The sequence below is a fragment of the Neolamprologus brichardi genome, chromosome 20 (assembly GCF_056152115.1).
Source record: "Neolamprologus brichardi isolate AB-2024 chromosome 20, ASM5615211v1, whole genome shotgun sequence".
In the NCBI taxonomy this organism is placed as follows: domain Eukaryota; kingdom Metazoa; phylum Chordata; class Actinopteri; order Cichliformes; family Cichlidae; genus Neolamprologus; species Neolamprologus brichardi.
The window spans coordinates 170,888-192,500 of NC_142123.1; the positions used below are offsets into that span (position 1 = coordinate 170,888).

The following is a 21,613-nucleotide window of genomic DNA, read 5'->3' on the forward strand; positions in this document are numbered from 1 at the left end:
TGAACACTTGGGTCAGAGGGACTGCACTATTGGAAGAGACGAATCTGTGGTAAACATGTACACACTTGAAAGCATTGATTCAAAGGTGAAGAAGGGAGCCCAGAGATTATGTATTAGTGGCAGATATAGATGTTTTATCAGGCGTTTCACAGTTGGGACACAAGACAAGGTCATAAATAATATCCAACACCTGACAAGTTACGCACAGCAGTAGTCTGAACAACGACAGGTGGCATAGGAGGGCAAAGCAAAGAGGAAAACCGAGCCCAGAAAAAAGGACAAAGGAGAATACATAACAGAGAAAGAGACGAACACAACAACAGACCTGTTTTAGTTGTAAAAGAAAAATGAAATCTTTTGACACCTTGAGCAGAATATATGTTTACATATATTTCAAACTGTGTCGTTTGGTAAGAGCAGCTGACACAAAACAACCTGTTCTGAAACAGGAAGCAGGAAATGAACCAACAAATGTAAATAAATCAAAGAAACGCAGGGAGCCTCGCTTCTGCCGATACCTGTCATACCCTCGATTTAACAAAGTCAGACTTTCTGCTGTAAATATAAAGACACTGTCTCTAACCCACCAGAACACTGAGAAAAGCTCCGTCTGTGCTTTTATGTTTTCCATGTAAATTCTGCACAGTTGAACTAAACACTAATGCTGCCTCTATGCGGTTGTTCTTGTGTACAGTACTAAACTACCAGCGACAGCACTAAGTCACTGCTAGGACTATCAGAGAAAACACATCCTGTTCCGGCAGAATAGCTTCAGCTTTTGGGGGGTTGATGCTCGAGATCAGAACTGAAGCATGACACAGAACCAGGACCTGATGCACTGGTGTTGTACCAGTATGTTTATATCTCCACCTCATGGCTTATGATATGTTTTCTAAGGCTTCGTACAAATGTTAAACTGCTTAAGCTTTCAGATGTCTTCATCTTAAGATGCTTGGATATTTTTAACAGGTTTGTAATATTTGCTGCTATGTGGCAGTAGTTTTAAACAGTCTACAGCAAAGTCATCGTCAGCTACATGTGAGCAAACACGTTATTGCACCAACGTCAGGATGCTGTGCAAATTATCAAATACAATGCAATTCCTTGTTCTTCATTTAATATCTATATTTAACTGAAAGTAATACAAAGGCAACACGAGAGGTTTTGAAATGAAGGAATTTGGGGATCAGGCAACAAAACACGACTAATTAGTTTGAATGTGTCACGAGTTCGAAGAGTGTTTCAGAAGATGTGCCAGAGTTCACTACGCCCAAGGACGTTAGGACAACAAGAATATTTCTAAATAACAAAAACAATATTTTGATGATTTCATCACCATTCCTGCTCATCCTGCTTCAGGGTTGCTGGAGCCTTTCCCAGCTGTCTCAGGGGAGAGGCGGGGTACACCCTGGACACAAGGCTAACACAGACAACCATTCGCGCCTACGTGCAATTTAGAGTTTGCAATAAAACTAACCCCACGTTTTTGGGTCAAGCCAGAGTACCCAGAGAGAACAAACACAGGGATGCACACAGAGAAACCCTGGCCTCATGGTGGAATTGAACCCAGGACCCTCTTCCTGTGAGGTAACAGTGCGAACCACCACGCCACCGTTCTACCGCTGAATCACAAAATAAATCTTTTGACAATTTCATGATTGATGTTACAAAAACATTTAAAAGAGTCATAAAAAGCTAGTGAGCTCTTTTAACGAGGACCATAAAAACATATAAAATGGTCACTTTAAAAACAACAACTACAACTTGATGGGCTTAAAATCACCTCTAGTAGCTGCACACAGTTTGGTCCACGTCATGCATCTGGCAGTTGCTGCAGATCTGTCGGCAGCTCAAAGGATTTTCCTGGATTGAGATTTGATGACTGTGGAGATCATTTGAGTGAACTCACGGTCATGTTCGAGGAACCAGCTGAGACAGTTCGAGCTTTGTGATGTGGCTAAAGGCAGCTATCAGAAGATGGACACGGTCAGCAACAACACTCAGGCAGGCGGTGCTGTTCGAACACAAGGTGCCGAGAAAATATTCTGCATACACCACCACCACTACCACTACACCACCACCACCAGCCTGAACTCCAGTTCTGGTGTTTCAAAGCCTGCGTTTCCTGTTTTAGCTGACAGAAGGTTATCTGAGTCATCATATTTTCTCTTTTTTTTCTGGGATGTGTGGAAAAATCAGCAGTTTCTGAAATACTCCGACCATCCTGCCTGTCACCCATGGCACATTCAAAATCACTTAAATTTCTTCCCCAGTCTGGTGCTCGGTTTGAACTTCATCAGCGGTCTGGCAGGTACTAAAACGACTCGCCTGGATCTTTCACTCTTATGGAAGGAAGTACAAAGGAGGCTCAAACGAGAAGCTCACATCACGAGCAAAGAAAAGGATGGAAAAACTTCATAAATGAATATTTCTCATATGCATTTACAATTTTGGAGAAAGAGAGAGTGTATGCAGCACAGCGGTCCTCTTTAATGAAATGTGTGGGCATCAAATTAAAATGGTCATAAAAGTGTTGTCTTTGTACTAGTTTCAGTTAAAAATACAATTTAAATTCTTTGGAAATCACTGCCTTTTGAGTAATTTATATTTATACGGCATCCCCAAGGTTCTGTAAATGAGGCTGCAGACGATTTCAAATACTGCCTTTGAAATAAGATCGTGGCTTACACTGGTGAAGCGCTGGCTCGCTCCTTGTGCTCTTTATCACCATTTTGTTTTATCTACACGGAGCAAAGCGGGTGGTTGGTCTGCTCGTTCCTCTTGGTGAAAATCCACATGAAGACTTTGGGGTCTCTGAACCCAAACATGACATTCAAGATTTGTAAAAAGGTCAACTTTGATGGGATGAGAAATAATACATATCGGATTCAACAGACAGAACAACACTTTTTTTTTTGGTGACAGACGTCTGTAGATGCTCATCCAGTGTCCTCGTGTCTCTGCCGTCACCGTTACAACTTCCCTGCTTTAATTTTTCCAGAAGATAAAGTAAATAAATCATCTGAAACACCAAGGAGGACAAAAGGTACAAACACCAAGTTTCCTAACCACACAGAGTACATATACTCAACAACTTCAAAAAAAATGCCCGCTGAGTTTGGGGGAGAAAAACGTCGACGGCTAGAAAGACTACTGAAAGCATACTGTTGTTCACACAGGAGGAGGGATACAACGGGACAACAACGAGAGAGAGATGTGGAGAGAGAAAGACAGAGAACGAGAGGACAGCTTCACTGGTTCTGCCAAACAATGGTCAAATATTACAAAATATTCTATTAACAATATTCACAAAGATCCCAGGCTCAGGACAGATTTGTGTCGGAAATTCTCAGCGAACGCCTTGTGCTTTTAGTTGTGATGGTTTTGAATTAAAAATAGACTTTTTGGTTTCTACATCAGGGAATCGAGATATTTGAGGTCCGTCAGGCTGGAAGAGCCGAAAAGTGGGAATGAACGGGAATGTGGAGAAATTCAGAGAGCTAGAAAAAAACGAATCTTTAAACTCCAGCAGAACAGGCACATGTCGTGTAAAAGCCTTGTAGCTGAGAACTTTGGACAGAAATGTGTGTGCTGAACCTTCAGAGTGGCAGCTAGTCAAATATACCACACACGGAGCCACAGAGACGTTCAGAAGAACTGAAACAAGTGTTCAATCAGCTGAGGAACAAACACGCTCACACACCTTCTATCCAAAAGATCACAATTCCTCTATCTGGCCCCCAAAATAAAAAATAAATTCACACGCACCCATTCACAAATATGAAAATATGAAAACCATCAGAATGTTTTTGGAATTTTTACTCAAATTGGAATAATATTGGAGCTGAAAAGGATTCATATTTATCTATGGAGAGATCAGAAAACAAAGGGGGCGATGAGGCGGTGGATTACGTCTTATTATTGTTATTTTCCCTTTGAGGTTTCCTCACATCTCCAGCTAAAAAAGTCAAACTGAAGCGTAAATCATAAGAAAGGTGCTTTGTGCACAGTGACACTCACTCACTCACCCGCTCATCTAAAACGACTCCCTACAGGTGTTTCTCACTCGCACACGCACGAACGCCAACCACTAACATGACGACACTGTATCTAAAAGCCATCCTCCGTCCACACGGGGAGTCCATGTCGTTACAGTACATGACCAGCAGAGGGCAGGCTCAACCAAGGCCAGACCAGGACTGAGCGCTTTCTCTCCTCCGTCGTTCTCAGTCCTCCTCCGTCCCTCCGTCTGTCTCCGTGAGTTTTTTCCTTTTAAATCTGTCTTTCTGTGTGACGCGCCTGCACTCTAGTCTTCACAGTGCGGACACCTTCACAACATTTTGGTGGGTGGGGCCTGCCGGCAGATGAGCATCGCCCTCCGGAGTCGTCACTGGGGGCGTGGGAATGCTGATGATTGCTGTGGTGATCTGGCTGCTCTGGCAGTTCAGAGGGGCTGGCTCATCTACGCGCATGTTCAGACTGGAGCGGCTGAAGGAAAATTTAAGAAAGACAAGCAAGGATTAGGACAATCCACAGAGAAATATTCCTTTTTGTGAAGATTAGTGCCGAGGACAGAGTGAGAAATCCTCCTCTCTCCTCTCCGATGGCAACTTTCAGTGGGGTGATAGCTTAGAGCCTTTCAAAGTTAACAAAACCTTCACAATCTATGAAAATGGAATCACTAAATGGTGTTATTTGGTTATAATTCCCCAAAGTAAAAAGAAAAATCCTCAAACTAAAGCCAAACTATAACGAGACAGAAGGACAAAAAGTTAAACGAATTAAAAATAGTTAAAAACAAAACAAAAGGCTGCACACAGAACAGCCCAACAAAGGCAATATAACCACTTTGACCACACAAACACCAGCAGTGCTGAAACCCACTGAAAATCAACTCCCAGCCTTGTGTGTCTATACAACAGCTTGTCAGAGCACAGGAGAGGATACGTATAATACTCTTTGTTTTCTGTGTAACAGCAAATACTCCAATTAGGACAAAACACTCAAACTGCTCTCTTAGCCGGGGAAATGAGCACATCTCAAAAGACATCTGAAGAGTTTCCCTCGAGCTGTCGAGTGTCTGAGATGGACCTGCGTTGCCTTTGTGTTGATCTCACCTGGTGCTGAGAGGCTGGATGTGGATGGTGCTGAGCTCCTGCAAGCCTTGTGGGTGCGTGTGAGTGTGTGTCAAAGGCTGCATGTGTGCTGGGGCGCTGGCGTTCGGTAAAGGGGTGTGGTGCTTCTTGGTTCGCCGGGTGCAGCACGTCCCCGTCACGCCGTCTTGACTGGAAAGGGAGGGGCTTCGGGACGGGTAATTCTGCAGCCCGCCTTCCAGGTAGCTCTGCTGGTAATATTGCTCGTCCACAAACTCGTGGTTCTAGACGGGGAGGGAGCCGGCGAGACAGGGTGTCATGTGAAATTTACAGCATTTACATTTATGTACATGGCTTCATATATCCTGACATTTCCTGCTTCGTCGCCTAGATCAATAACTCTTCTCAGAAAGTGTGTTTATTTTTTATGTGAGTGTCCATGCTGTGTGTGTGCCAAGTATTACTCATGTCATGGGGACATAACTCTGATATGACCACACATAACCATAAAAACAGATCCCTGTAACATAAATCATTAAGTTTAGGCTTCGGTTAGGGTCAGAGCAGCAGTTAGGGTTAGGGGTTAGGGTCAGAGCAGCAGTAAGGGTTAGGGGTTAGGGTCAGAGCAGCAGTTAGGGTTAGGGGTTAGGGTCAGAGCAGCAGTAAGGGTTAGGGGTTAGGGTCAGAGCAGCAGTAAGGGTTAGGGGTTAGGGTCAGAGCAGCAGTAAGGGTTAGGGGTTAGGGTCAGAGCAGCAGTAAGGGTTAGGGGTTAGGGTCAGAGCAGCAGTAAGGGTTAGGGGTTAGGGTCAGAGCAGCAGTAAGGGTTAGGGTTAGGGGTTAGGGTCAGAGCAGCAGTAAGGGTTAGGGTTAGGGTCAGAGCAGCAGTAAGGGTTAGGGTTAGGGTCAGAGCAGCAGTAAGGGTTAGGGGTTAGGGTCAGAGCAGCAGTAAGGGTTAGGGGTTAGGGTCAGAGCAGCAGTAAGGGTTAGGGGTTAGGGTCAGAGCAGCAGTAAGGGTTAGGGTTAGGGGTTAGGGTCAGAGCAGCAGTAAGGGTTAGGGGTTAGGGTCAGAGCAGCAGTAAGGGTTAGGGGTTAGGGTCAGAGCAGCAGTAAGGGTTAGGGGTTAGGGTCAGAGCAGCAGTAAGGGTTAGGGGTTAGGGTCAGAGCAGCAGTAAGGGTTAGGGTTAGGGGTTAGGGTCAGAGCAGCAGTAAGGGTTAGGGGTTAGGGTCAGAGCAGCAGTTAGGGTTAGGGTTAGGGGTTAGGGTCAGAGCAGCAGTAAGGGTTAGGGTTAGGGTCAGAGCAGCAGTAAGGGTTAGGGTTAGGGTCAGAGCAGCAGTAAGGGTTAGGGGTTAGGGTCAGAGCAGCAGTAAGGGTTAGGGTTAGGGGTTAGGGTCAGAGCAGCAGTAAGGGTTAGGGGTTAGGGTCAGAGCAGCAGTAAGGGTTAGGGGTTAGGGTCAGAGCAGCAGTAAGGGTTAGGGTTAGGGGTTAGGGTCAGAGCAGCAGTAAGGGTTAGGGGTTAGGGTCAGAGCAGTAGTAGGACGAACGGCAGGTTTGCTTAAAATTCTCCAGGAAATTAATATAAGCCAATGTGCTGTGAAGGCCCTCTACAGCCTCACAGGCTGAATCATTTCCATCATCACACTATATATGAACAATGTTTACTACTTTCACATGAGAGGGGTCACTCGGAGGCTGTGAACATACAGACCAAACACAGGTGAACATCTACACTGGACTTAAGTGAGTGCAGACAAATGCCTTTAAATAGTGACAGCTGGTGCGTGAGTCATGCTTGTGAAACAGAGCGCATCTATACGGACATACAGGCATGTCGAGGGTGCATCAGAAGTGAAACACAAAGTACTGGATGCTTTGGTTAGCAGTATTTGGACATAAAAATACACATTACGCCAAGCTGTCAGTTTGTTTCACCGAATGAGCCCCAGAAGAAAATCTATAGATGATGCACAATTTTGAGTTGTATACAGACAGAGCCTCAGCTCTGTGAAAGGTTACAGGAACTAAGATATGAGAAAGAGCGAGAACACTCACGGTGGTTTTCTCCAAGCAGTGCAGCAGGTGGTGATGCTGGCTCTCTAAGAGAGAGGTAGACTTGCTTAAGCGTTTCTCATCCTCAGTGGAGCCCTGAAACACACACACATAAATGCTATGCTTCCTCGCAGAGAGACAATAATCAGCTGTGGGAGGTGTACGACCAACGGCTGCCTCAGTACCTGATCCGAAAGGTTCATCTTGTATGGAAGTTGCTTGAGAAGAAGACAAAGGGAGAACACACAGAGTTTACTAGTGTTTACAGTTCAGTGCTCAGGCTGCTGTCAGGGATCATGCCAATCAGAGGAGCATCACTATTCAGACCCAGAGCATTTCTTTAACATCAGCTGAGCGCATTGATCTGTGCTGGAATGGAGACTGCTAGCACAACTCGATGCTAATAGATATACAGTAAATACAACTGATATAAACATTTCCATTGTGACATTTCCCCTCCTTTGGTGCTGTTACGAAGCCTTGCAACAGGCGACTCATAATGACTTGTTTTTCCCTGATTTCTGTGTTTACTTGTCTGCGAGTAGGTGCTATTTCCAGTGCTGCAGTTTGGAGGTGAGTCAGAGACTGAGCGGTCTTTCGAGTCTCGGGGAAACTCGCAGATAAGCTTAGCCGTTCATTTGCTTATGTGTTCTTTAGTTACAGTGAGAATAAATGTTCAAATGTTCTGTTTTCTTTTTCTAAGGTAGCATTTGGAGTTTTTCTGTATATATAAGGATTTTGAATTCAGCTATCCATGCTGTATGAAGAGCCACTACCGAGGAAACACAGATTTATTTATTTTATTGGCAAAACTATTCTGCATAATAGCCTCAGCTTGCGCCTGGGAAGACGTTCTCTTCAGTATGTTGCCGAATGCTCTGGTTGTACTTGTCAGAATTACGGCGGTGTTTCGCATGCAGACTTTCAATACGTTGCATCAGGTTTCTTCCAGGCAGAATCTGTAATTCAGCTGTTTATAAAAAACAAAGCCCCACAAAAGTATTGCCCTGATCCCGCATGCTCCACAGCACCGCCGAGAGGCAAGTAAAACACTGTGTTTGGAAGATTTGTAGCGGCCGGCGGTGTAAAGAGGTTTCTGTGCTGAGAGGGTACTTTCTTGCGCTGATGACGCACCTGTGCTCGCGCTGCTTATCTGTACCAGCAGTAAAACACAGGTGTTTAGGTCGAGCTATTTCTGCCCTTCATGCGACTCAAAGCCCATATCAGCAGTCTGTCTGGAGGCGGCTCGCCACCCAGGTGGCCACCATACTGTAGAGTGGAAACAGCTTGACCCGCTGGGTGACAAAACACAATGTTTGGCTCGGCATGGTACTGTACGTACTGTTGGTAAATAGCCTCAGTACAATTCAACCCATGTTTGACAGCAATTAAAATTATTGAGCTGGCACAGATCTTTAGCTTTGCTGACTTTAGGCATCAGCAGTCTATTAGCACTTTAATTGGTGCCATTTCAAAATCCATTCTGGCATGTGAGACAATACAAGGAAACATTTAAAACCTAATGAAAGCTTCAGTTATCTGTTTTCTCACAGTGTTATTTAACAGACAAGTCAATTACTTTTTTCAATTACTTGTTTTTTCCTCTGACGGTTTAGTAGTGGGTAAGAAAACCCCCCCAAACAATAATCTTCTAAACTCATTATTTTTTCTTTTTTTTGTAAGTTTTGAAACTGGACAGGACAGTCTAATGAGGCAGGGAGATGTTACAATCAAGTCATAAACAAATATCGTCTCTGGTTTCTGTTAACACTGTTTAAGAAAAGGAAACCTTCAGTGAAGCAGATTATCCATCAGTGTTAAAGCTGTATTCAGTATGTACTCATGTCCAGCGCTGCTAAAAGCTATTTGCCCTCTTACTGGTTCCTTATTTATATTTATTACACTTCCATGTTTCAGATCGTCAAACAAATGATGCTATTAGAGAAAGGTAACGCGAGTAAATACAAAATGCAGTTTTTAAAGGATGTTTTTATTTACCTGGCCCTGTGTGAAAAAGCAATCGCCACTTCTTGTTAAATCATGAATTAACTGTGATTAACCACAATTTTTGGAAAGCTTACTTCAAGTTCACTAGCCACAGCCAGGCCTGATGTCATGGTTCTCAACATCTGGAGAGGTCGTGGTGTGTTTTTGTCGTCGCCTCTCCCACCAGGGCCTCTGAACCCGCCCTGAACACTCACCTGTGGCTCATTCGCTCTGATCCTGGCAGACTACTTAAGAGCAAGAGAGGCTGCTTCCTCGCTGCATCGTCACATTACGCTGTCAGTGTGGCCGAGTCCTTGTGAGGTTTCCTCCTAATGTTGTTTTTCTCTGTGCAGGCCTTCTAGATTCCCTGCCGTCTGGATTTCTGTGGATGTGTGTGAGTGAGCATTTTGGACATTCAGAGTGAGTTGAAGAGGAGCGTATGTACCCCGCCTCGGACCCCCCTCCACCCCCTGGAGCCCCGTGTTATCTGTCTCACTGTATATATGTAGATATTCTCACTTGGTGCCATACTGTAAATAAACCCTCACCTTCTCTCTCAGAGCGAGTGAGTCCTCTGCCTAATAATCTGTGACACCTGATTACTGTCAGAAACCACTAAAAATACAAATCTATCTGAGGAAGTGAAGTAGGCTAAACGATTTTTCCTTAGTTCATACAACTGACTAAAGAAGAGATGAGAAACAAAGTCACTGACATCGGGTTGTAAAGCCATTTCTAAGGCTTCAGTGAACCACCATGAGAGCCATCATCCATAAATGTGGAACACTGGTGAACTTTCCCAGGTCTACCAAAATTATTCCCAGAGCACATTAATGGTTCATCCAGGAGGTCCCAAAGAACCCATAAGAGCACATAAAGACCTGCAGCCTCACTGGCCTCAGTTAAGGTCAGAGTTCACGATCCAACACTAAGAAAGAGACAATAACAACCAGCTATTGGGTTTAGGAGGCAAATACTTTTATATTTACTGGTGTTATCTTTGTCTAATATTAAAATGTATTTGATGATCTGAAACACAATCAAGTGGGACAAATATGTAAAAAATAAGGAATCAGGAGGGGGGGTGCAAATCCTTCTTCACAGCACTGTGTAACAGTGACATGACTGCAGATAGCATCACAGTCAGGCATCTTCTATTCAGGCATGAATGTAAATTAGTTATTTCTGCTACAGCTTGTGCACCGCTGGTACCATCCCGGTTTCCACCATTGCCACTGAAGAGAGACAAAGCAACAGAGACACAGAAAGTGAGCGAGCGGGTGGAAAAAGCACTTGTTTTTGTTCTGTGTCCGCCTCGGGCCACTGTGGTGCTCATGAACCGCAACATTTTTGTGAGGAACATCCTTGAGTTGTGTTTACTTTTCCTGCTGCATCGCCCGAAGCTTGTTCCTCAGCTGGGCAGCTGGGCTCAGAGATGCTCACATTAGAAGTGCCGCTTATAGCATGAGACCACAGATAGCTGCTCTGATGGGATGCTGGCGTAATTAAAAAACAGACAAGGAAGGCTTGTATCTCATGACTTATTTACCGCAGAGGTCAGGCTTTTTGTCTTGTCAGTTAAAAACACAACACAACAAATGCAAGCATGTCAGACCACAATGCAACAGCGAGGTGTCTGTGCTTTAAAGGCTTACCGTGAGCTCTAGAGCTTCATTAAACAGGCCATTACGCTTGCTGTGGAGGAAGGCATTGGAGCTTCCTGTCTTGGATATTCGTATCCTGGCCAAACGGGCTTTCTACAAAAACAGAGAGAAAGAAGAGTAACCAGATGTTGGCGAGTGTCTATAACAAGTCTCTGAATGGCATCATCCTGTCACCCATCTCGGTTTGAGCTTCAGCACTTTTGCATGCTTGATATTTTAGTTATAGATCAAATCATGCTCTACTAAAGCATGCACTCTCATCTCCTGTGATTAATTCACTCTGATCTCCAGTGATACTTATGAATGATTTATAGTGACTACACGATTACACATTCCTTGGATTGAAAGTCAGTGATGGTGGAGCCTGGAGCGGAGCAGGTAAATCCTGGATGAATTAAGCGGCTAAGTGTCATTCTGTATTTAAAGTGGAGAATTCAATTTATCGGCTGTTTTTGTGCCGCTGTGTTAGCAGTTTAGCATTAAAAAAGGCAAACAAAGCAAGAAAGTGTCCATTCCCATAGCGCGCCGCATCTTTACTCCCGAGCCACTGTATTAGGTGTCGGCTTAAATGCATCTTCAGTTACCCGACTCATGCATCATAGTTAGTGCAAAGTCCACTGTCTCTTTCACGCTTTTTTCCACCCGAGTTGTCAAATAACTTGCGTTAAACAGTCAGCTTCAACAACAAGAAGAGATGCAATACTCGGAGGAACAGATATACTGTGGTGCTTGCAGGGAGTTCTTGCACAGCTTTGACACAGAGGAGAAATTCTACTCCAACATAATGATTTTTGATGTACTGTGTCTCTGTGTGTGTGCAAACATGTCCAAGTGCACTTCAGCTTGTGTATCCAGGGGTATGAGAAAATATGAGTGTCTCTCAGTTACCAGAACAACTGCTTTTAGTGAACAGTGTAATGTGAGTCACTCACTCCTGTAAGCTCTTCCATTTTCACATAAAAGCCAGGAGTTAAAACTCGGTGTAGCTACAAACAGCATGCTTTCGGTTGTATTCCTTTCCTGCACTTTAAAGCAAAATGATGGATTCATCGAAGACAAATTCTTTGAAGGATGATGCGAGCTGTTTAAGTGAAGAGCTTGTTTTGTCGGGCGAGGGCTTACGCACCGCTGGGGGATTAATCAAGTATGCGGATGTATGTTTGCTTATCGCTGTGCGCTTGTGCATGCACGTCTCGTCTTCATAGGTGAATTTCCATACATATACATGCAAACCTTATACTGTGGAGCAGCAGCAGGAATACCTGGCTCGGTAAGAGGATGCTAATGAATGCTAATTTAAGCTCATCCCCAGACTTTAGTTTCATTTAAAACACAGTAATGTATTTTTGACCTGCAGAAAGCTCATGCTGTGATTTGGCAATCTAAAACGAGGCAAGGGTAATAAACATGTGGGAGTGCACGTGAACACGCAAAGCAACCAAGCTGAACTCCTTTTAATCTGTTTATTTTCTCCTGCTTCATGATTATCTTTCTCTCGCTTTCTCTCTGTCATCCTTCTTCGGCTCTCCTTGACGAGTTCACTCTCTTTGTGCCCTCTCCGTACATTTGTGCTGGCACAGCATTCCCACGGGCCTTTAGAATAACCCTTCTTTATGTTCAGCTATTGTACTTTGCCAGTGCTATCGTCTCTCTAGGGTGACCATGCAAACCGAAGGCCTGATATTGTGGCGGTGGTTGCCAGGCACTGCAGGGCTAATAGAGGGGATGTTGAGAGCTTGTCCAGCTAGATTGAATCTGCTTTTTCAGGCCCCTGATAGGTTCCCAGGGCCTCGGGGACCTGGGCACTTGTGTCTAGGCTCATCTGTGCTTTCAGGTAGAGTCAGGGCACAACAGATTGAGACTGAATTGCTGTTGAAGCACCACTGAGAACACAGAGTGCAAAAGAGGCAATGGATAGAGTGTCCTCGTTAACACCAGCATATTGCAGCGTCGAGTATTAAATAGCCAAAGGTATCAGCTTTGCACAGAAACATTCACACCATAAATACACTACAAAAAAGCATGTTTAGTGAAATGAAAGAGAATAAACTTTAAACATGAGTTTCAGTGAAAATACTTTGGAACACAGGTTCACACAAACAACAGCTTTCAATGCAAAACATGTCCGCTGTTACAATTGAATGATAGGTCCCTGATTACCATTATAAAACGCACCATTGGTAAATAAGTAATGGTCTCAGGAGGGTCTGAACTCATGCAGTCTGTCTCATGAAGAGATTACTGGGATTTTAGAGCCCTTGTTTGAAGAATTATCCATGAATGCCGCCTGCAGGAAGTTTAGCTCTGTGGCCTAAGATGCTAATTCCAAGACACGACTCATTTCTAATGGCTGCATGGTTCTTGAAATTTCTTTTTATTTTCTTCATTGTTAGCTGGAGGGCCATGTCAATGTCTGTAGGAGTGACCAGCCACAGAGGGACAATTGTTAGCATTGGTAGCAAAAGCAAGGACCAAACCTCTGTCTAAACAGATGCAGATACACATACATGGTGGTAATGTGCAGTAACTGACATGCTACCTAGTGCCAAACCTGCAAAATGACCCTGGAAGGAAAATCTTTCTAGGTGCATTTTTGTTTAGAGCAATGTTTAGGAAGCTACGGTGCAGGTTGTGTTATTGTCTGTCAGTCACGCAGGCCTTAGCAGGAAAGGCTTTTATTCAACAACCGTAGCTATTGTAGTTTCTAGCAGGCTGCTATATAACCATCTATATACGAGAAACCCTTTTGCTCAATGCAAATATGGTTTAAGACCAAACAATTTGATCCGACTCTATGGAAACAGGTTATCCGTCTTTGCAGACAGTAAATATGTAGCATTCAGAGGGATTAATGCACAGACAGAGGGTGCTGTTGTGAAAAAAGTATAAGCTATAAACTTCTCATGCGATTTACAGAGCAGATACATTCGCTGTAGTAGACAAAATGCAATTTAATTCCACTTTAAATGCATCAACCCAGGGAAAAACAGTAGCTTTCAGAAATCCAACATATTTTAACACTTGAATACGGATGCTCAATACTGCTGACTGAAAGAGTCCAGATGTTTCCACACACCCAGAGGCCAATAAACTGATCTAAGCATCCTTCTTTACTCTTTGTTGTCCTCCTTTCTGCCACGTTGCCCTAATTTAGGATCAATCACACTTTAAAGATTATAGTTATAGGATGCAAGCCAGCAAAACACTCCATTTCACACAATTTGTTGCCAGCTGACGGATCTAACCTGGCATATCCTCAAATGATTAAAAAACGCTGCATATCCACTCAGGGCCCGTGAAATGCTCCACTGAGCAGTGCCAGTGCGTTTTTTCAGAAGTTCATCTTTTACTTGGATGTGAAAGTTAAAAAATTCACCTTCATGGCAGCCTTGCTAGACGGCCTGTATAGTAACTGGCTAAGTGAAAAGTGGAGCAATCGAGCTATGAGACCAGATTAGGTTCTGCCTCAGGCCAGCCTGGGAACCATGCAAGTGAAAAAGGAGACCATCTGATGAGGAAGCACACACACACACACACACACACACACACACACACACACACACACACACACACACATATATATAAATATAAAAATAACTGTGTAAGACTCTTATTCTGTTTGCAGCTGCCACTCATCTGAAGAGTTGCCTTTATACAAGCTGACATTCCTGCCACAAGGAGAGAAGTCCTTTACTTCCTCTGAGGTATGTTGCTGTATGATAACACATACGCAAAGAGGAAAAGCGACAGAGACAAACACAGCAAGAGAGCCAGAGAGCAAATAGATGTTAGAAAAAAACCCCTGACTGTTAGAAAATCCATCAGGGACTCGGCAGAGACGGGACACTCCGGACAATTGGGAGATTGATTCCAAGGAAATCAAGGCCTGTGATAACTCTAGCCCCCAGATATCTGTAGCAAAGACAGCTTAACCCCAGACTAACACTACTCAGAGGCAAAATACCTTTGCTAAGCCCGGATTACCGCCTCTTTATAAAGAAAGGCTCCACTCTACAGGCTGCTGTGATGCTGATGTTTTCTTTTTTATTAAGGACATAATTCACAACAGCACTCTTGACCTCCTCGGTGAAGTCTCCCATCAGCATCGGTCTGTCTTCTTGCAACGTGCAGACGACTTTATTGATTGTCTAGAAGGGCAAAACACTCTCAGCCAGAAGTCATCTCCACCTTCTGACTCCAACCTTCTGAGTGCGGCTAAAAACAATAGTGAGATGATTTAGACTACAGGGAGTGGGAGCCAGCAGGAGGGAGTGAGTGGGACGGTTTGTTTCTGCCATGTTAGCCTGAAGCCAGTTTAATACTCATAAACTGCAACGTAGCAGTTTTAATACCCACTAAGTTTGAAGACAGCTGGTTCAACTTGAACTACTTTGCAGCCAAAGTGATAAAACACAGAAAAAACCCTGAAATGTCACAGAAACAGGGATAATACTGCAGAAATAAACATTGGGAATCTCATTTACATATGAATAATAATAATAATGGATTGCATTTATATAGCGCTTTTCAAGGCACCCAAAGCGCTTTACAATGCCACTATTCATCCACTCTCACATTCACACACTGGTGGAGGCAGCTACAGTTGTAGCCACAGCTACCCTGGGGCAGACTGACAGAAGCTGCCATATCGCGCCATCGGCCCCTCTGGCCATCACCAGTAGGCGGCAGGTGAAATGTCTTGCCCAAGGACACAACGACCAGGACAGAGAGCCCGGGGATCGAACCAGCGACCTTCCAGTTACAGATGCGCTTCCCAACCCGCTGAGCTTATGAAAGCATTTTTTTATATTATGAACAAAATTGATAATGCCACTAATCCTCATAAACTGCTTGAAATAATCACACAAGGAGTTTCTATACATTTAATCTGGTCTTTTGAGTATAGTAGCTTTGCAGTAGCTTTTATAGTAACTCGTAGTATGTAGGTTGGCTTCAAGTACATTTGACAGGAAGTAGGGAGCTTATATTCACAGAGCCACAGGGGAATCTAGGAGAATACCAAGGGTACATTTAAAAGTTAAGCTAGTTTAATTCCTTTGTCCTTTCTCCATTCTGTGTCACTTGCCCTTTATGTTTCTTCATTTAAACCGTCCCCTCTTTCAGGCATGCTATATCTGAAACTGTAATATGTCCTACCTACGGATACTAATACCTTCATGCAAACAATCCCAGAGAACTAATGAACCACTGCAGACCAGACTCTGCTTTTTGATCCCGTTAGGAGACGACGGAAAACTGATGCCGAACAGAAACGGTGACACTGGAGACTAGAGGGAGAATAGACAAGCTAACGTCTGTGTCCCAGCTGTGCAGCGCTGTGCTTCCTCTCGCCACATACAGCAACTAGTGGCATCCTCATGCACTGCTTTGTGTGGTAAGATAGATCAGGGGCTGTCTCTCTGCCACCACCCAGATGGATGGCTAATTGTAATGGGAGCCCAGAACAGCTAACAATTAGACTCGAATGAAGATGGATGTGAACGGGGGGGTATGACAAGAGCAAAAAAGCACCTAGATCTGGTGGTGGTGGTGGTGGTGGTGGTGGTGGTGGGGGGGGGGGGGGGGGGGGGAGGACAGCAGATGCTGGAAAACGCACTTCCTCTCCTTAATAATTCCTCCTCCTCCTCCCTGTCCCCCCATCTGCTCTCTCTTTGTCGTGTGAGTAAAAGCTCATCTCAAACGGCTTTTTACTCTCAGTTAAACAGCCTTATTCTAAGAAATGATCTGAGGAAGACTTTCTGTGAAACAACCATTTGCTGATAATAAATGTGGAGGAAATGACATTTTGCTATAGTAAATGACCAGTAACACACTAAATGGTTGGTTAAATGACAGAGAAGGTCATATGTCATTTGCAGTAAAGAACACTACATATTACATAGATGGCAGTAACTGTTGAAGGATACAGCATGCATAAGTAATTAATGGCTCTAGTTGGACATCAGACTTGTGATTTCTATACAATGAGAATTATCCATCATCTGCTGAGGATAACGTCTTTATTAAGTGACAGATGGCTCGATGGCTAATGTGCAGTAAACATGTCAGCAGTTCTTAAAAAGTAAAATCCTGAGTTGCTACAGCTCATCACCAGGTTGCCAACAATGCTGTCATCGTATCATCTCTTATCATTTAAGCGCTTAACTTAAACTGGAAACACCTTTCCTTCACTTATGATCTAGCTGGTCATGTATACAGTTACAGAGATTGATGCTCAACACAACAGGTTTCAACTAATTAGGTCAGTGTACATGTACATACCTTTTGAGAGCAGGCTGAAAACAAAAGCTCATGCTTTGGACTGCTCTACATTCCTAGTTTCCCTGTGAGGGGCAGTAAGTCAAAAGACAGTCAGCTGAAACTGAACCAAGTTCCAGTATACAACAAATAAAGATGATTTTAAAATTTTAATCGTGGTGTTTGTAGTAAAGTTACCCTCGTAAAGAGCTTTATTCTACATGTCTCAGTCACACATTCATACAAGCACACCTAACTTAGATTAACACACATTCATACTCTGATGCTGCAATGAAGCATCAACGTGGGGTTCGTATTTTGCCCAGGAGACGTTGGCATGCGGACTGGAGCAGCCGGGGACTGAACGACCAGCCTCCCAATTAGTAGATGACCTGCTGTAGCTGCAGGCATGCTGATGAGTCCGAGAACAATTATATTCAGCTGGAAGTGAGTACAATACATAGATATTAAAGCACAGCTGAGCACTGGGCAATTGCAATGTGGACCTTACTGCTGTAAGACCTGTTAGAGAACCACAACATCTATTACAGCCTATATACGCCGTAAATATCTGTTTTTAAGTGATGCAACCAACGACAGCAAAGACGTGCAACTTTAAACAACAAATGTCATCTTCACAGGGGTGCAGTGAAAAACCCAAAGCTTAACATCAGGATTTATGGCCTTGGAAATTTGTTTTATATGAAATTTTATCTGATGCTTGAAATTCTTGAATCTGGTGTGAAGATCGGCATGGGCACTATAGAGTGTTTAACAAGGCAGGAGAGGCGGCCTCATTTAAAGACGGGAACGTGAAATCATTTCAACAACATCTGCCACTAAAGCACAATATGTAACTCAGGAGATACTCCATTGATTTTGAGAACAAAAGCTTAAATGCTGAGCAACACTTAATGCCATGTGCTAATTAAAGGCAGGATGGTGCAGACTGCATCTCCTAAATGCTCAAAAAACATCACATTTGCAAATCTATCATCATCTTTGGCACTTAGACCTTGATTTTACCATAGTAATAACTCTCTTGAGGATTAAAGCATCCAGGTGCAATATCATTATGAAAGCACTGATAAGACTTTTTAGTCATGCTGTTATCAAAAGGAGAAAAGCTGTCTGTGGGATGTGGGGGTGCTTGAGCAAATCGCTGACCTCACGGCAGGCCAAAGAGATATTCAAGATATTCATTTAGTACTAGTTAATGAGAACAGCACTGTCGTGCTACAGTGGTCTGTTGGTGGGTACTATGGGGGTCTTGTGCTGGGTGATGTTCGGGACACTGCACCACGATGCAGCTCAGAGAGCGGCTAAGGTCACTGAGATTAACGCCTGACAGGAAATATGGCTTTTGCACCCAGACATGCACGTATATGCATACAGATGTGGATGTGCACATATGCAAACAGACTTCCTTCCAGCAAGCATCTCATCAGGGTAATAGCTATTTCAGGAAAGAACATAGCATCGGGACAAACACTGCCTGCAGCTCTGCCTATGCTCCCTCTGCTTCCCCTGCTCACCCCTTCCCTCTGGCCTTCCTCCTCACTGCTCCTCTGCTTCTCTCTCTCCCTCACCTATGCATTTCATCCTCTCAAACTGCTTTTCTGGCTAATTTTCTGACTTTTCAGCCATCCTTCCATCCTCTCTTTGTCTCTTTTCATCCTTGCACCTGCGGTCACGTCACCACGGAGGCTTGCTCAGCAGACAAGGTTACAGTTAGTTAAGACTGGGTGGTGGGCAGCCCACAGTTGCAGAACTGTAAACAGATTTGGAGAATGTGTGCTGAGATGGATTGCATTAATCACAGAGAGGGTGAGAGAAAAGGGGGACAGGGAGGGGTTAGTGGTAATGGATGGAGGCAGGGGAGTAGAGATGAGTGAAAAGGTCTAACAAACAAGTGAAGGGTGTGAGGGGAAAAGCCTTAGTTGGAGAGGTGTGAATGGCAGTGATGAGAGAAAGGACTCTGAAAATATGTGTCAGTGTGTGCACTGTGTGTTTGCCAGCTCCAAATAAACCACTATCTATCTCACGAGAATAGAAATGGTCAGGTTTGCCCGCAAACTATGATTACTGGCCCAGTTTTGTTTGTGAGCCAGCCCAGTTTCGCTCACAGACACATCACGATTTTATAAAGGTCTAAAGACCGGGCCAGACAGGATCTTTAAACCATTTAAGTTTCTATAAATCTGTTTTTGAGTGTGTTTTTTATCGCTATACTTACAAGGGTGAAATCTCACGAGGACTGAAAGAGAAAATTATGCAAAGAGGGGAAAATGCTGATATTCTCTTCTTTGACAGGATTTAGGTTTGGGGCTTTTGGATGAGATTTGAGTAATGATAACATTTAGCTTGTGGATTTAAAGGACTACTTTGGTTTGAGGGAACTGATATTTTACATAATAATAAGAGCTCTTCCTGGGTGAACATAAAATTAATGCAGGCCATGGATATCCAGGGGGCAATGAAAAAACTCATTAACGTGGCTTTAAAACCTCTGAAAATCGAGCTTTTTCACCCTCAAATTACTATAATATTGATAATTCAAATGCACAAAAAGTCAAATAATCTTTGTCTTTAGGACTGAAGTTTTGTGATTTGATCAGATTCGTTTCACAATGGGAGCAGGATTCACCAACCGTAAGATGTTTAATTTTCACTCTGGTGTCACTAATCATAATAACAATAATACTTTATGGAAGTTTTATATTGTATGTTGCAGCCAGAGCCTTTATTTATGCTAATGAATCTCATACTAATGCAGAAGTTTAGTGTTAGAGATGAAAATGATTTTTGTGGTGTTTATATAATCGATCTGTTAATACTGCCATAATAAATGTGTTATTAATGATACAGCCACGTGAATAACACTTCCCAGAGTTTAAACAAGGCACCATCAAAGTCAATCTTATCATTTGTTACAATGACCATTATTACAAAATCCTTAAAATGTAAACAGATTTAAAAGTTTGAGTTAATTGATTCTTTTCCCAGCGGAGAAATGAATCCCTTTGGAATTATGTCAGGAATCTGGCATAAAAGTCTGCCAAACCTGCCACGGTGACGAATCCTTCTGAATAAAGGAGCGGGCAAAAATCTCCCCTTTGTTTGGACTCCAGCCACGATCCTTTCTGTGCACTGCCTATTAAAGTACATGTGTGGCGGAGGTGTGGTCCGGGCGTGGCTGCAGGGGAGGAGTGGTGCGGTGAGCTCAATGGGGCGGTGCTGGAGATGCAGGTGAGAACAGCTGATGGCGTTTGGACTGATGGTGGTCTCCTTCCCTTTTATAGTGAGACGGGAGAGGAGGAGAGCTGGAGATCAGCTGAGACCGACAGCTGTCAGACTGTGGTCATAACACAGGAAACTATAAATAAACGTGGCATCTGTGCGTGTGTGTACCTGTGTGTAGTGCATTTCACAACATGTGAGAATGCAAAAGGCCGGTGTTGTCAGATCAGATGCTAAACAGTCCTTCACCTTCTAGTCCCCTAACATAAACTCCATGTCCCATGTGCTGATTCGAGCTGATGTGAGAATAGTGCAGTAATTGCAGGAGCGAGCGCTCGCCCTGTCTCTTGTCACTCTCATGCTCAGGCAGTCTAATCCAAACCTGGCTGACACATCCTCTCTCTCAGCGTGCTTCATGGAAGAAAAGAAAAATCCAGACTATGTCCTATTCTGATTCTTGCAGCATTTCACGTGTCACAACAGCATCACCGTGACGCCTGTCGAAAGAGTTTGCAAAGCAACGTTTGGAGCCAGAGCCCAACTCTGCTGTCGATGTGATCGCTGCGAAATTTGTAAAGTCGAGATTATTACAGTCACGTTTGCTTGGCCAGTCTCGCACGTTTTCCCTCAGCAGCGCTGCGGCTGTCCTGAGGGAGAATTTTGCAGTGGCTGTTCGAGACCTCTGAGTTAATGAGGGATATTATACCAGATGTTCCAGAACTGTTTTCTGACCCTAGGTGGCTTATGAAATTGGCCTACATATGGCTACCATATTAAACACACTCAACAACCTCAGCCTGTCCACAGATCAATTATGAAAGTCAGAGACTTGCTACATTTATTTAAAAGCAGAAAAAAGGAATCGAAGAGAGAGTGACAGACGTGATTCTCCAGAGGATGCGAGCGACTGGGTGGCTGAACTCCTCGCTCCAGGAAAAACAGCTCCAAACATCCAAGCGGCAACACAGAAAAGAAGTTGTGCTGTGACTGGACAAATGAAATGACTCATAAAACAATTTGCTCTTTACCAGACAAACTTACTCCCTTCTCTTTCATAATTTATCATGATATACAGCAAAGGCCAAACTGCCATGTGGAAAATGACATTAGAGTTTAAATACGGGACGTTCATAAAGGTAAATAAATGCAGCTGTGGGGGAAAAGCTTCGCAGGACTGAAATGCCTTGTATTAGGAAAGGGTAATTTTACCAGTGTAAGGAGGTCACTGACCTGCAGGAGCATGAGCATATCTACTTAATGTTGCACAAAAAGACGAGTGAAGATATAAATACTCTGGAGCAAAGAATCCCCCCAAAGTGAATCTA

The 21,613-nt window shown here is 43.7% G+C and overlaps 1 protein-coding gene across 2 annotated transcripts in view; it reads right to left on the reverse strand.

Moving 5' to 3' along the window:
• Positions 1 to 764: 764 nt before the first annotated feature.
• Positions 765 to 21,613, reverse strand: part of kcnd3 (potassium voltage-gated channel, Shal-related subfamily, member 3) — a 109,600-nt gene continuing 88,751 nt past the window's right edge. Inside the window, exons 5-9 of one of the 2 annotated variants that reach the window (XM_006785709.3) lie at positions 10,782 to 10,883; positions 7,326 to 7,358; positions 7,144 to 7,236; positions 5,118 to 5,377; positions 765 to 4,488 (exon numbers count right to left, since the gene is read on the reverse strand). In XM_006785709.3, the coding sequence (XP_006785772.2) occupies positions 4,314 to 4,488; positions 5,118 to 5,377; positions 7,144 to 7,236; positions 7,326 to 7,358; positions 10,782 to 10,883 (663 nt within the window). In that variant the 3' untranslated portion in view covers positions 765 to 4,313. The remainder of the gene's footprint in view (positions 4,489 to 5,117; positions 5,378 to 7,143; positions 7,237 to 7,325; positions 7,359 to 10,781; positions 10,884 to 21,613) is intronic. The other variant, XM_006785710.3, reaches the window with a different exon arrangement.